At 30.0% G+C, this 17,173-nt stretch overlaps 1 protein-coding gene across 2 annotated transcripts in view; it reads left to right on the plus strand.

Annotated features, from left to right (window-relative positions):
• The window catches only part of LOC107453206 (gamma-aminobutyric acid receptor subunit alpha-2-like), a 74,547-nt gene extending 57,766 nt beyond the window's left edge, over positions 1–16,781 (plus strand). Inside the window, exons 7-9 of one of the 2 annotated variants that reach the window (XM_016069933.3) lie at positions 3,108–3,257; positions 11,905–12,119; positions 15,880–16,781. In XM_016069933.3, coding sequence (XP_015925419.2) covers positions 3,108–3,257; positions 11,905–12,119; positions 15,880–16,182 — 668 coding nt within the window. In that variant the 3' untranslated portion in view covers positions 16,183–16,781. The remainder of the gene's footprint in view (positions 1–3,107; positions 3,258–11,904; positions 12,120–15,879) is intronic. The other variant, XM_071187581.1, reaches the window with a different exon arrangement.
• The last annotated feature ends 392 nt before the right edge of the window (positions 16,782–17,173 follow it).

The raw sequence follows: 17,173 nt of genomic DNA on the forward strand, positions 1-17,173 counted from the left end.
TATATATATAAGAAATATAAAGGAAAAGAAAAAGAAATGTAAAAAAAAATATTTTAAGAAATATTCAAAAATGTAAAAAAACGAGAAACAAAATAATGAGGAAAAAATAAAATCTCGCCATATGCTCACATGATTATATCCGAAACACGTGCTTTCTTACATTGCAGTAATATAGCCAAAGCAAAATATATGAATACTATGGTGTGAGTAACACTTAAAACTGAAACGAAAATAGAACTTATTAAACAGAAAGTGAAAAATAAAACAAAAAATGCAAAATAAAGCAATCATGCAAAAATTAGAAAATAAGAAAATCAAGGAAATTCAGAATAAAACTTTAAAATGTAATATATAAAGCGAGTAGTGAAATTAATTGCACTTACACTTACGGGATTTTTCAAAATTTATTCAAAATGTTTTCAATCGCCCGTTTCCCAGATTACTAAATATGGAAATCGAGGCGTGAATGGAGGATGATGAACAGCGTGTTAAGAAAACATTTTAAGTCATTTTTGAAAAAATGCTGGTAAGTTTAAGTGCATTTTGAATTCGCTATTCGCTTCATTTATTACATTTTTAGTTTTATTCCATATTTCCTTGAATTTTCATTTTGTATTTTTCGTTTTATTTTAAATTTTTTTGCTTAATAAGTTTTATTATCCTTTCAGTGTTGGTGTTCCTAACAACATTGTAATAATATATTTTGCTTTGGCTACTTTAATACAATATTAGAAAGCACTTTTTTTTTAATATTATCGTGTGAGCAGAGATTACGTGATTAAATTTTTTCCTAATTTTGTTTTCCGTTTTCGATTTTTAATTTTTAATCCTTTTTCCTAATAAATATTCCTTTTTAAGAAATCTTTACATATTTTTCGATGTTTTCTCTATATTTTTGACTTATTTTATGAGTTCTATATATTTGCATTTTAAGCTCAGTAGATAGCTCTTTTTTTCCTTAATTTTCTTTTATTAATTTAAGAAAATGATCGAAATAAGAAATAATTCTATAGGTTTAAAAATAATTATCGAAATAATTTTTGGGGTGTTTTTTTTCCTCTTTAAAAAATAAAACGTGGTTTTCAACAAAAATAATTTATGATTTTTATTGTTTCGCGGAAAAGAAATTTCTTGACCTCAGTTCTTTTTTCTTGTCTTATTCGTCAGGGTCATATTTCTCAAATTTTAAAATGGCCCCTTAACCGTATTTTCTGTCCAAAAATTCTTAAAAATATTATTTCCATCATTTTTCATTAAGAACTTTTCCACAAAAATTTTCATTAAAATCAGTGACATGAACGCTTTATTTTTTTTATTTTGGTTTTATTTTATTTCACTTGTAATGAGCCATATATGATTATAAACGATCGTTTTCGTCCTTTATTAGCATGTTTTCTTTTGTAAGAATAGATACGTGCTTACTCTTTTATAAAAAAAAGGAATAACTTCTGTATATTAAACTTAAATCAATTATTTTTGTCTATTTAATTCTTGTTCAGAATGAGCACACCACTTCTTTTGTCATTTGTTTAAGTAGTAGAGAAAAAGGGTATACTGGAGCCCACTTCTCTGTTTTCTTTAATAAAATTGTAAAATTTTACTATATAATACAACTGTGAAATATGATTTTACTATTTTGCTCCTGAAGCAAATATGTCCGCATTTTTATCCTTTAATAAATATTTTACCGTTATCATTGAATTAAATTATAAGTCGTTCACCTTATAATGATTTCATAACTAAATTGTTTTGTAAAATTTACAACTGCAACCGTTGTTGTTGTTTTTTTTAAGGATGCTTTTATTAATTAACAAATTAGGTGGGAAAGTAGATCAAATAAATAATTTGTTAAATTCTTTTTGCTCAAGGATAACTCCATCAAATGTGTTAGTACTTCTACTAGTTCTCTTCTGATAAATATAACCTCTGAAACGAAATATTCGAGCGATTTAACGTTGTGTCCCTGAGGCATAACGATTAAGGCTGGCCGTTTTTTTACTGTTTTTTTGAAGCATAAACGTTTTTTCAGGGCTGACGGTCTGGATGAATAATTTAGAAACCATACAAGTAGCATCATGAAAAATAATAGAATCTAATTCATGGACCTAAAATTAATTTAAAAAAAATTTTTTGATATCAAACAAATTTTTATTAAACTTTTGGTGGCCTTTTTTATTCAACATTTTCTTTGGTTTGACTTTGCTATCTCACTACTATGTCACGCTACTAGATAGGAATCGTGAATACTATTATCTACCACATAAAATCGAGCACCCTAAATTTAGTGTTTGACGCACTTCTATCAAATTTTTAAAACATCTTTCATGACCTTTAAGGAACACCATCAAAGTTTCAAAATTATCACATAAATAGTAAAACAAATGTTACATTCTGAAGATAAGTCGTAATTTTATCAAACTTCTTCATAAAAAAGGAGAATATGGGATGAAAATCACCTCTTTTCTGTTAAATTTACTTTTCAGCGTCTGCTATATGCATGACTAATGTTTGTTCAGAAATGTCTTAATCAGGCAAATATAATTTGATGTGCAAAAATACATTTATTTTTTTGTCATAAATACATTTTAGAAAATTAAGGATCAAATTACGGTAGAAAGTACCGGCACTCAGGTTCCCGGTACTTTTTAAGTAAAATTCATGTTTACCGCAACACAAAAATCCGATATCTCATTATTTTTACAGTACTAATTGCCATAAACGACTGCATCACTCTAATGAAATGAATATTACTGTCAAAATTACTGTATAATATTTTACGATTAAAATTAATTATACGGCAAAATGGATTTTACGGAGGATGCACCCAAAGTGGTGGTACTTTATACCGTAATTTGATCCGGAATTATCACAGTTTAGAAATTTATGGAAAATATTTTTTATCTGATTACAGTTTCCGTAAAAAGATTAAATTTATCCATTTAAATCAACACCATAATCCGATCCGAAATTTTTAACAGTGTACTTCCTTCTCAGGAGTACATTGGAATTTTTAATTTTGTAACTACTCCCGGTTATTAATATTTTTTATATTATGTAATCTATAAAACCTGTATTATTTTTGATTGATAAAAAAATACAAATTTTAGGAACATCCTCTTTGCTTGCCAGATTTATTTTAAAAAGACGAAGAGGGTATTTTATTTTGCAAATCTACGCCCCTTGTGCTATGATAGTAGGTGCATCATGGGTTTCTTTCTGGATCAACAAAAGTGACGCTCCAGGAAGAGTGGCTGTTGGTAAGATACTATGATTATTAATTTATTGCTGAATTAATTCTTAAGAGATACTATGATGTACACCGAAAAGCCATTACATTATGACCACCCTGCTAATAACATTTAGGACCGCCTTTAGTCCTCAAAACTGCTAGCAACCGCAGTGGCATTGATTCCACAAGGTGTGCTGATAGGTAGTCTGAGGTATATGGTACCAAGCGCTCACCAACTGGTCCTGCAATTCCCTCACATTGCGAAGGGGTAGCGTGGCAGCACGAATTTGAATTTCCAAGTAGGACCACAAATGCTCTATTGGATTAAGGTCAGGTGAATTTGGGGGCTAAGGCATGACTTGAAAGTCACTGGAATGTTCATCGATGATTCGACCCTTATGACATGGTGCATTATCCTGTTGGTAAGCGCCATCCCCCGCAGGAAAAACTGTTGCCATGAATGGGTGAACCTGGTCTGCAACTATGTTCAAGTAGCTTACAGAGGTCAGGGATTGTTCTATAAGGATTATGGGTCCTGATGTGCCCTGTTCCTGGGCGAGAAACCATGAAAACATGGGAGAGTCCATTGTTATAGATGGAGGATGGTCATAATGTAATGGCTCTTCACTGTATAATTTATTGGTAAATTAATTCTTAATTAATTCTTAAGAGCCATTACTTTGAAAATTATGCAAAAAAAATGAAATGTTCTTCGTTATATGTTTAGATTATGTCGATTTTTAATGTTAAAAAAATAGACTATGAAAAATGAAGTTTGTTTGAGATGCAAGTTTGAGATTCCTAAAAAAATTGTATCCTCTGAAGAAAATATCAAAGTTCAAGTTCGATTAAGGCATTTTTTTAAAAAGTTAAAATATGAGTATCTTTGAAGCAGTTGATCCAACAACAACATAAAAGCAACAATACCTCAAAGTTTCGTTTCACTTTATTAGTAGTAAATTGTATTCTATTTATGAACGCTTTCTCATTTCCAAGAGGTATAGTTGCTTTTTACTGTTATGTCCTATCGGAATAAGTGAAAAATTGCGTTTCACTAACTTTGTTGAGCATTTTTTGAAGTCGTTTGCTCTTAAAATCGTTGTTAAACTGCAACACTGATATAGTTTTATAGCGAACGCTTAAGTTCACTATAAGGATAATCTCTGTGACCTAAATAGGTTATTGATGCTATCAGATACACTATCCTATATTAATGGAAGGATGGAAGGGACACTTTCAGTTTTGACATTTTTTTCTCAAGAAATACTTTAATCATTATTTTGTAACTTTAGAGATCTTTCTTTCATGTGATTTTTCATACTTAAGTTATAAAGTTTTCAGAGATTTGGAAAGCGAACAATAAATTACGAAAGGAAGCAAGTATTTTTGATCACCCTATGCCTGAAAATCAAGCAAAATCTTGTATGGATCACTTTAGTAGTTATTTTTAGTAACTACATAAAGTTTCGTAAACATAGATTAAATATTTATGGAAATATGGGCATTTTTATAAAAAAAAAATTCTTTTTCGCCTTGCGTATTTTTTGCTATAACTTCATAAATATTCAATAGAATTAAACAAGATTTCAGCTATTATTTATTAATTTGCGAAATTGTTGATTTAAAATTACAAAACAGTTGATATGAAATTTTAAAAAATTATATATATATGATTATTTAAGCTAGTATGAGGATTTAAGCTGCAAGATATTTAAGCTAGTATTTAAGCTAGTTTTCTTATACTGCGCATGCGAAGGAAAAAATTAAAGCAGTTTTTTTTAATGTTCTAGGGAATCGTATTAAGCAACTAATGATAAAAGCTTTATTTAAATGTATTAAAAATTTAAAAAGTTTCAAATAAATTTTTAAGTAGTTTTTTGCACTTTTTGAAGAAGCTCAAAACAAAAATTATCCGCAATTCATCTTGTACAATTAAACAAGATTTATTAAAAATGAGCCGACCGGCCTGTGTAGGGGTCAGGGAACTGGCCTTGCATCAGAAGGGTTCGGGGTTTAAATCCCGAGCAAGGCATGGATCTGTATTATCCGTTCTTACGGTGGGAGCAACGTTGGCCCACCTAATATGGTGCCCCTGAAAAAGTGACCAACAAATCAACCCTTCAGATGCCTGTATGACATAGGTCATTCCCCAGGCGGGCATTGGAAAAAAAATTTTGAAATGACACCATATATTTTTGGGGATCATCCCCCATAAAAGAATAATTTTCTGTTTTCTTTCCTTTTAACACTACTGTTTGGTGTCATGACGATTATTGTATGGTAGTATCATTTGTTATTATATTTTGCCTAACTATACAAAATGATATTTGTGAAAATCCCCTACTCGTTTCAACCTATTTTTTGAAATTTACAAAATCTACTTAGAAAATTATTTGAAACTTTTAAATTTTTTAAGATATTCATATCAAATTGTTTTCATTAGTTGCTAAGTACGATTCACTACAAAATTATGAGGAAGAAAAATTAAAGTTTTTTCTTCGCACGCGCAGTATAAAAGAACTAACTTAAATACTCATATCGTGCGCAGATTTTAGCAATTTTTTTTTAAAGTTTAAATCAAGAATATTGTAATTAATCTTAAATTGCTGCAAAAATTTTGTTTGATTCTATTGGATATTTATGAACTCATAGCAGAAAAAACGAAATTCAAAAAAATTGATTTTTTTTTATAAAAATGTTCATATCTCTATAAATATCTCATACTTTCTTAAAAATGTTCTTATCTCTATAAATATCTTAAGAAACTTTATGTAATAATTAAAAAAGCTAAAGTAATCTATACAAGTTGCAGGGTAACAAAAAAGTATAAGGATCACTTTTGTGTTTATCTACCACTAAAGTTTTGAAACATTTTTACTATTAGACTTTCAATTGCAATAGTATTTCATAAAATCACAAAAATGCCTTTGAAGAAACTTGACAAAAAGCTAATTGGTCAAGTACAAGCATTTTTACAACTGCGATGGAGCCACAGGATTATGCAAATCCATTTTAAAAGGAAAGGTATTGCAATTTCACTCAGCCATATCAGTCGCATCAAGAATTCAAGACTCGGATCGATGCGAAATAATGCAAAACCAAAAGGAAGTGGTCGGTCAAGCGAATTGAAGAAATCAGATTTGCAGAAGCTTGATTAGATGACATCAAAACCGGATCCACTAACACTGGCAAGCATAGCTAAAGCTCTTAACGTGAGTCAGAAAGTTGTAAGCTATCAACTAAATCAAAAGTTGAAGAAAAAATGCCATAAAAAACCTGAATGTCATAATTTAAGTGAGAGATCGGTGCAGATTAGGAGGCATCGTTCATGGCCACTCTACTAGCTTCTCCGTAAGGACAGATGGCGAAAGTTCATTACAACTGATGAAGCTTGGATCTATCTATCTGATACCAATGCTAAATCTGAAGTTCAATATGTTAGCCGTGGGCAGAACAGGCGAGACTTGACACCATCAACCACGGTGCCTCATCCCAAAGGCGTAATGGTTTGGATGGGCATATCCGCCCATGGTGTGACCAAACCTCGGTTTGTGAAACCTGGGACCAAAATGAATTCTGAGTATTACATACAGAAGATATAAAGCCCTTTCTTAAGGATGATTACTGCAGATTGTACCCTAATGGTGATGTTGTGTTCCACCAGGACTCTGCCCCATCGCATGCGTCTAAGGTCACCCAGAAATTCTTAACAGATCAGCAAGTACAATTCCTGGGACCAGAACAATGGATTCCAAACAGTCCTGATGCTACCCACGCGACTATTTCCTATGGGGACATCTAAAAAACAAACTGAATAAGCGAAGAATTTCTACATTGAGAGGCCTTCAAAGAGCTATTAGAGAAGAGGTGAAGAAAATCCCCCAGGAAATCATTTTGCGGGCTTTTAAATCATGGTCGAAGCATTGTAGACAAATCTATTATGCTTGAGGTCGACATATTGAGAAGCATCGCTGAATTTATGCTTTAAATTTTAGAAATAAAAGCATTCAAAAATGATCCCTATATTTTTTTGTTACCCTGTACAAGTTTTTCGCTTGATTTTCTGGTTTTCTGGCTTAGGATGTTCAGAAGTACATGTTTTCTTTCGTAATTTATTGTAGAATATTTAAAACCTCTGAAAGCTTTAAATCTAATAGTTAAGTATGAAAAAAGCATGAACTAAGTACCTCTAAAGTTACAAAAAAATCCTTTAAGTATTTCTTGAGAAATTTAAAAAAAGAAATTTAAATTTTAAAATTCTTGAAAAATTACAAAATCTCATTATTGTAGGGTAGTGTATAGCCATTGAAAGTTTTTCAAAAAATATGCAATCTACAATTTTAAATTGATACCTCAAAACAACATCATCCCTCAAAAGAAAAAAAGTGTCTCAAACGAACAAGGACTGAATTTGAACTGTTGAGAGTTAAATTTCATGACAAAACCTTCTATTATCTTTCTGTATTCCTATTTTCACAAAATGTCGAATTTTTTCTAGAGTCTATTTCGGAGCGTTTGAAAATTTAACAATATTTTCAGAAGAAAAAGATAAAACTTCGAAGATTTCTAGTCTGTACTTGAGCTAGTCTGTGTATGAGCTTGGGTACATGAGATTTACTTCAAAAAAACGTATGTCCTAGCACAGTGTGTTGAATTGTTATGAAGCCGATATCACCTTTTCGTACTTATTTTGTCCACTGCGATAATGTTTTGAATTTGCCATTCAGTATAAGAGAACTCATGTTGAACTCTTTGATTTAGCAAAGATTTATCAAACTTTGTGTTAAAGAAAAAGCAGAAATAAGTTGTCATGATCCTTTTCAACAAAAAAAGTGATTACAGTGACTCTGATAGGGTTCTCATTTCATTTTATCAAATTTATTTTATTGCAATCATCGGAATCCTGAAAAAATAATCAACATTAAAAGCAGTTACTATGAGATTAGGTGTATAAAAAAGGGGAAAATTTTGATTTTTATACTGCAGATAATCACTGCTGGAACGAGGGGAAAGAAATCCCATGTGAAAAAAATGCCCATGCTTAAATGCAGGACTTCTGTTTCTATAAACTTGATTTTAAAACTGCAACAAAATGACATGCAGAGTGAAAAAAAACATAAAACTTTTGGCTACTTTTAGTGTCAAAACACGTCAGTAACAGGAAAATTTACTGACTTTGGTAAGGCATAAGATTGAAAAGAAAAATTGTTCTATGGAAATGAATGCATGTCCATAACTGGGCAGCACAATACTAATAAAACAGAAAACAAAACTTATACAGAGCTCATAATATTTCTGCACTTTTGAACACATCCAATAAAATGTCAAATCACCATTGTGAAAAAAGTATGATTAAAGCTTCCGGAATATGGTAACATTTACCGTATTTCCTGCTCTATGAGAACGCCGAAAAGTTCAGCAGTTTTCACCGAAGTGCTTTGGCATGATTTTTTTTTTGTAAAATTAACAATAAAATATGTTTTTATAATCTGTTCGGAAAAATTACTTTTCAGTTATGTATCTCTTACTAAATGTGTGGTACTAAGAACTATAATTCATAAACCGGAATTTTAAGTAAACTGCTCTCATTAAAAAAAAATTAACTAGGGATGGTAAAGCGTAAATGCGTTTATCTAAAATAATTGAAATGAGTATAATCACTCTTAAATTTAGTTTGAAATCAATTCATTTATATTATAAGATATAATTGCTGTATTCTTAATTCTAAAAGTTGTATATAGCAATTATACTAAAGAACTTTTAAACATTTCTTCTAAAATCACTTTTTAGGAAGAAAAATAAAGTACAGAAAATCTTTCAACGTTTTAATAGCTTGGAAGAATATGAATAAAATTTGATATACTATTGCATTCATTAAATTTAGGTTTCTTTCTCCTGTTAGTTTCTTAAAGTTAAAGATATCTGCTACATTGAAAGTTCCAATTCAATTTAATAGATTTTAAATTTCATTTAGAAATAGTTAACGTGGGGTATGGCTTACTCTTAGAAACTTAGTTTGAAATTTGAAAGTGGGGAAGTTTTTTGGCTCTATCAGGAGATAATAATAAACTTGCCTTTTTTCACTTTTTAACAATTTTAATTCATATATTTTGGTTCCAAATTGTCGGAAAAATATTTTGCTCTTATTAAATCCCATGTCATACTGGGATGTGATTGATATGGGTTTAAAACAATTTTGCTCATAAAATTATTTAAAAGCGAAAAGTAAACGTAATACTTTCCCACCATAATCTATCAATACTTTTAAAATAACATATTAACAATTTTGCTTAAATTTATTAAAACGTTAGAGTATTGAATAAAAAATGCGTTTAATCTACAATTCTAAATTTTTTTTAATAAATTATTTAATTAAAACTAATAACATTGCTTTGAAACAAATCTGGATAAAAATCAGATAAATACCATATGATTGCCATTAATTGTGACTGAAATTTCTAACAAAATTATCCCTATATCGTAAGATTAACAAACACGAAAAATCTCTTTAATACAGATACCAAATCGATAATAGCTAAAAAATAAAGTAAATACATATTGATAAATTATAAATTAACCAATAATACTGGCAACTGATTTTACCAATAATACTGGCAAGTTTGATAGAATGGCAGTTTCTGTCATATATTTGTCGCAGTATGGCATCAATCATTTTCGTTGTTTACACTTTCTAATATCTGCGAAAAATGTAAAAATTTTACAATCACTTACAATTTTCTTTCTATTAACATATATAACGAATAATTGTACTTAACAAAATCAATTAGTTTAAAGAAAATTCATATAAAATATAAGATGAAATGTAAAAGATATGATATGAAATCAGCAATGAAATGGCACATCTTTTGATAAACGAAGGAATTACTTTATTCCCTCGAGTTTTAGGAATTTTAATGTTCTCAAATTCTAATATTGCATCGTTGAATGGAATAAAATAACTCTCAGTTATTTCGGAGAAATGTTGATAACCTTTAACGGAATCATTCAACCATATTAACAGATTTAAGGAAATATGAGAGAGTTCATATCAAGATATTGAATTTCATAGAGCTAGTGTATAAAATATTACTTCCTGATATTAATATATATTTTTAGTTATCATGAATAAGCATTTGCAGATGTGGAAAGAAATAAGAAGTTTGAATTTTAAACTTGCTCGGGTGTTTTCAAAACTCTTGCATAAAAGACAAAAATTGATTACTTCAAGAAAAATATTTTGTTTTTGCATATGCTTGAATTAAGATATTGCTTATGATTAACTTTATCACATACTCATTAGTTTTGCTATCATGCAAATTTGAATTCTTTATGAAAATAATAAATAATTTAAATAATGATAATTTTAATAATTGATGATGATGCGATGAATTGTTTTAATGAGACTGAATACACGTATAGTTTTTATTTAATCATTTCAAATATATTAAGTACCGAATATGGGTTTCATGAATTTTTCTGTATGAAGCAGTTGGAAATAGTAGTTGTTGTCTACTCCATTGGTTGTCACAATCACAAAAAATAGAAGAAATCTCATATGATATCAAAAATCTGAACAATGGCAGCTGTCAGCCATGGTACTGTCAGCTGTAAAAATATCTTGCAATGAATCCAAAAGAGAAACCAAATGAAATCTCAAAACATTTGCTGCAAAAGTTGGACACTCAAAAATGTATCTTGGTGTGAACTAAATAGCAAAATAGTTTTCTTGGAAATTACTTAAAGTTAATAATAAATGATGCAATATTAAGTTTCCATTAGTCATTTCAGCAGTTTCATAATCGACATTCTATCTTAACTTACTCAATACTCTTCATTAAACAAATGTAGCTGAAAATAGTATTTTGAATGTTAGAAAACTCATAAATGAAACCATTTAAATTATTCAGACTTTTGAATTGGTTTTTTCTGCTTCCATTTTTCACTGTTTCATAGTTTTTTTTATATGAAGGTTTAGAAATTTAATTGTGCTGCTTATAGGTTGGTCAAATAAGAAAAGTTATGAAATAGGTAAGAAAAAAAGGAGTTTTATGAAAACCCTTTATTACCAGACCCAATTACCAGATAAACCAGCGGAAGTCACCAATGGAAATTTTATAAGCAGTCAGCCTAACAAAATTAACACATGTTACACATTTTGCATCACATGTACTTATTGTTATAAAGAAATCCCTGAAAAGCACTATATGTTCAACGTGAATATTTTAGACTTATTTTCTTTATAGCTACTGTTTTCTTCTTTTTTTGTCTCAAATATGGCAAAAAGTATAAATATAAAGGTTTTAACTAATTTTTACAAAAAAATTTATTAATGAAAGGCTATGATTTTGAAATATAACTCATACCTAAGAAATTTTAAAGTTCATGTTTATTACTGAGATCGCTATTGTTACTGGAAAAATTAAAAACTCATAATCACAATTACTATTTTTCTTAAACATTGAAAACCGAACATGCAATTTTTTAAATCACTATAAACATTTAAAGTCAGCATTCAATCACATAAAAAAAAAATTTTTTTTATGGATATTCTGTCTGTCTGATATTAAATCGGAGCTACGTATTAATATTAGTTGTACTTTTTTGTTTCAAGTTCTTATTTATTTTCATTATATTTTCGTTGCACCTGGCAATTTAAAAAATTATTTCCTTTTTAGGCGCAACTACGGTGCTGACTTTAGTAACTATGGGATTTGGTGGCAGGTCATCACTCCCTAGAGTTGCATATGCCACTGCAATAGATTGGTTTGTCATTTTATGTTTTTCCTTTGTTTTTGCTGCAATGGTTGAATATGCTTGCGTTAACGTCGTTGATAGAAATGATCTCATTAAACTACAAAGAGCTCTGAAGCTTCAACAAGACAAGGAAAGTGTAAGATTTCTTAATTTTATTTATTTATTCATTTTGTAATTTTAAATATAATACTAGATTATGTAAAGCATTTAGTTGAATTTTCAGGTTTATAAGTTATATGTATTGTTCCTTTTACTGTATTAATATAGAGCTAATTTTCAAATCATTTAAATCAATGTTTCTAGACTAAACCATATTGAATAATATAAATACGGTATTACGCTTCAATATTAATTTTCAAGTATAAAATAGATTGGAATATTGGTTCTTTTACTCTTTTATTTGAAATATAGCATCTATATGTAATATTTCCATGACATTTGCTTTCTATTACTACCACTTTATACATTTGTTCTGAAATTATGTAAAAAAACAGATAAAATAGCAAATTTTCTTAATTGAAATATTATTTATCATAATAAAACGCCCTGAACAAAATTATGCAATTTTTTAACGAAATTCTGTGCTAAAAGTTTCACTAATTTCACTAGTTTAGCTAGATCACTAAAATTTGAATCGGAACTCTGTGTTAAATAAGATTCAAATTTCAATCATCATTTTTTCAGTAAAAACACAATTTGTCGATATATTATCTCCAATCGGAATTTGTCACCAATCAAAATTCTGATGACTTTTGGATTATCTAATAAGCTGAAATTGAAACTGCTCCTCCATGTCTGACGAAATGTGACTTTCGATCATTTCTTGACAGCTACGCACAAGATTTATCGTCTAATTGTCGTTCAGTAAAAGTTTATTGATCATAAAAACTAAAACATGTTTTTGAATTCAAATATTTAGAAAGAATTTATTGCCAAATCGTCAATGGAAATCCTAACAGCTTTTTGACTAGTTAGACTGTTCAATGTTCATCTGGAGCTCAGTGCAGCATTGGTGGCTATTTAAGTGAAATGAAAAAAAAATTTAAAAACTGCATGAAAATGTTCTCGCTAAATGGAATTTATCGTCATTAAAAATTTCGATATTTTTCAAAGAAGCTAGTTTGCACATATCTGAATTGGAACTATCTGCTTGATTTCAATGCAGGTTCCAATTGCTTAAATGGTGGGAGCAAACTTTTATGTCATGTAATCTCCACTTGAAGTTCCAATGATTTCCCTTAAAAATTAGACAGGCAACAAGAAAGAAGAAAATGGAAAATAAAAAATTTAAAAAATAAAAAGAGAAAATAATTTGTTTTTCCCAAACAAAAAACATTAAAAAATGAAGAGTGCATTAGTGAATGATTGAAATTTTGTCAAAAACAGAAGTGCAGTTACACTTTGAGCCATCCCTTTAATTAATTGTACAGTTTGTTGGAGTTTCAATTGAAGTTTAATTTTAACTGGTGATAATCTGACTATAAATTCTGCTCGTATTTGGGTTTAGAAAACTATTTAAATTTAATATGTTATCCAACACAGTGCATCCGTTAACATTTTAATGCTCTAGTTTATCCCAAATTCAGCATAATTTTGACTGACGATGAATTCCATTAGGAAAGATCATAGTCATAAATTCTGATTTCTGTTATCAGGAAAATGAGAACTAATACTTTCAAAGTTGCAGTGAAAATTTAAAGAACTCTGGATTTTAATAAGAATAGAAGGCAATATAAAATGGTGATGGAATTTGCATGTATCGGTCAGAAAACGAATGCAACTTGGTTCGTCATTGGACAACTTTTAGCATTTTAGCTAGAAGGAAAGAAGTCGAAATTTTGGTAACAAAATTTCACCATAATAGCCACAAAAGAATTGTATCCCCACACAAAAAACCTATTTTTATTTTCTCATTCGCAGCTAAGAAATGTTAACAGCTTCCAGTTAATACTATATTTTTTAACAGGCTGTTAAAATACGTAATTATATTTATCCAATTTTTATATAGTTATCTAATTTATTTATCTAATTTATTTATCTAATTTATTAGATAAATATATTTTTATATTTATCTAATATTTAATTCAATTTTTAGATCCAACTTTTATTAGTTTATTAAGCATATAAATATTGAATCCCCTCCTCTATGCTTACTTATTACGTAATACGTATTATACTTACATATAACTAGGGGAGATTACTTTTTGTTATTTGAATGAAGTTTTCTCATAAATTTAATTATTTATAAAAAGTGCAATTCTTTCCAGTACACAGAAATTTGTATCTTACCTAATTATTTTTCTTCAATTTTCTATCGTCGTGGAAACTGAATAAAATACAATGATGGAAAAAAAACTCTCAACACTAAAAAAAGTTACTGTAGAGTAATGAAATTTCGGCAATGCGCTTGTCTGAGAAACATATTTAATTGATTAAAGATTCTAGAACACAGGTTAATGCAAATAAGAGAAAAAACATTTCAAGTGTGGAATACTGGTACATAAATAAGAGATGCAACCCCCAGAATTTTAAATACACGCATGTAAACAGGCATGCATTGTGCCATACAGATGCCGTATTTCATTTTGCGTGATGTGATTGAGATCCATGCTTGTTGCATTTGGTCAGTCAATACAGAGATAATAAATGTTAGTTGTGAATGACTTGGATTTTTTTATGCAGATGCAGTACGGTGTGCCACAGCCATACTCCGTACATGGAGGTATACCGTCTGAGTAGTGCCACGTTGCCTCCAAGATCCCGGTCTTCTTGAAGCAGTACATTTCCTTGACCACTGCTGCCAACAATCATACATAGTGGCCGGGATAGTCTGGTTGGTAAGGAGTTGAACTCGCGTTCGTGAGAACAGGAGTTCGAATCCTGCCTGCCGAAGAATTTCCTTTCAGTAAAAGTTGACTGGTGCACGTTAAATCTATCAGGGTCAAAAAGTCCTCCAAGTTACCATTACAAATCCATAACTCTTGGGGTACTGGTCCAGGAGTTCTCTTGTTTTCTGGTTAGGTTCAAAATTACAAGGCAACGGAGTTGTACATTGGTAGTCGTTAACTCAAATTTCGGTCTGCTGTTCAACGATGGTTTTAAAATCATACACAGTGGAGTCGTGGTGGCTCAGGGAATCGAAAGTTCAACTTCCAATTGTCGATACGAATTCCGAAATTTCGCATCCAGCTGATGTTAAAATATCCTCAGTAGTACACGGATCATGGGTTAGAGTCCCCTTGCCGTCAGACTAACTATGGGAATATTTAGTGGTTTTCTTCACCATGTAACGTAAGTGCGGGTTAGTTCCATCGAAAAGTCCTCCATGAAGGCGAATTTCTCTCAATATTTGATGCAGGAGTTCCTTTGTATTCTGAATTGGGTTCAAAATTACAAGGCTACAAAGTTGAACATTGGTAGTCGTAAACCCAAAATTGGGTCAGCTGTTCAACAAAGATTAAAAATTTATTAAATTATGCATAGTAGATACATCTACTTGTGTCTACTACTAAATACTACAGTCTGTCTGCAATACCGAGAAAATAAAATCCGCCTTCTCGTAGCCCCATTACACGACCACGTTCAAAGTCAGTGAGCTGTTGATAATGGCTTACTCGTCTTCTTAAAGGCATTCTTGACTAACAGCAAATTACTATATCAAAATTTAGCGAAAAATAACGCTTGCGAAATGTAGAACTAATATTTAAAGCAACCCTCATTCACATGTTCAAAGTGGCGCTATTATCGCCAATCTGATGAGCCAAGCATGAAATTTAAGAAGACATAATATTTTAGTTGTGTAAATAGATCTACGAAATTTAACTTACCTAGCACAACTCCTTTTTGGTGTTGAAATTTTTTTCAGTCAGCGTATTAATATTTTTCTGAACTTTCAGATTCCAGAAACGCACAAAGAAAATGGAGATGAACTAACAGTTGCAGGAATTTCTTGTGATAATGAAAAAAAATCAGAAACGTTTTTTAAAAGATTCCGTCCATTTCGCTGGAAAAAGAAAAAACGATACAGAGAAATCAACACTAACATTCAAACAAGCTGGACTCGAGATAGAGGAAGCCGTATTGATGGATATGCTCGAATATTGTTTCCTTGTGCTTTTGCTCTCTTTAATATTCTCTATTGGACGTTGTATTTGTATACTATTGATGATGAGATACCGGATGACATAGATATATTGTAGTTGATTTCCAGTTTTAAGTGGCTAAATGTAACAAAGTCGAGTTCTTCGACAGATTTTAAGATTTGTTTACAAAACAACCGGCATATTTAGTACGAAAATTTTACTTGGTATTGATTTTAGCTTTCATCCATTTAAAAAAAATAGACTGAACGTTTCTAACAGGTTTATTTATTTATATGCACAATTCTTTACAGTAACGTCCAACGAGAGATTAAAAAATATATAAATTAAATTACTTAAATATAAAGATTATAATTATTGTGGTCAATGCATTTCTAAAAGTTTTTAAATTGAGGTAACGTCATAGACAATTTAAAATACATAATCGATGTAGTATTTATTGTTATTCAGTCATTCAACGTTTGATGGGTGACCAGATGAGGACTGACTGAGTACAAAATTAATAATCTCGAAAACAAAGATTCGCATTAAAAAGTATGCCTATCTTAAAAACTGTGAAAATGTTATGCCAAAGTTTTTGGAATTTAGTTACAAAAGTTACCAACAGACAGCGCAGTGCACCAAATAGAGTTTTTTGAAAGTAATAGGCCGTAAAACTGTAACCAAACATTGCTATTCCAGTAAAAAAAAGAAAGAAAGAGAGAAACATTTTATTCTACAGAATATACAGCTTAAACCTATGATCCTGTACTCTATACTACACCCTCCTTTCACGTTTTAACGCTAGAATGTATCATTCTAGTCATTATTTGACGCGCCATCTCTTGGCAACCTTTGTAACTAAGTAGGAAAATTTCTTTATAACATTTTTTAGCTTTTGAAATTAAAATTTATACAGCTCTCACAATAAACATATTGATTTCATTCTACTATCACATTTTTTTGAGGTTTTGGATTTTGAAATCAGTCAATCATCAGCTGGACATTTTCTAAATTATTGAAATATTACACACATTTAAAAAAATTTAATCGACATAGCGTTTCCAGAAAGTCAATTGGTACCAAGCAAATATTTTGCAACGACTTTTAT

The sequence above is a fragment of the Parasteatoda tepidariorum genome, chromosome X1 (genome assembly GCF_043381705.1).
Source record: "Parasteatoda tepidariorum isolate YZ-2023 chromosome X1, CAS_Ptep_4.0, whole genome shotgun sequence".
Classification (NCBI taxonomy): domain Eukaryota; kingdom Metazoa; phylum Arthropoda; class Arachnida; order Araneae; family Theridiidae; genus Parasteatoda; species Parasteatoda tepidariorum.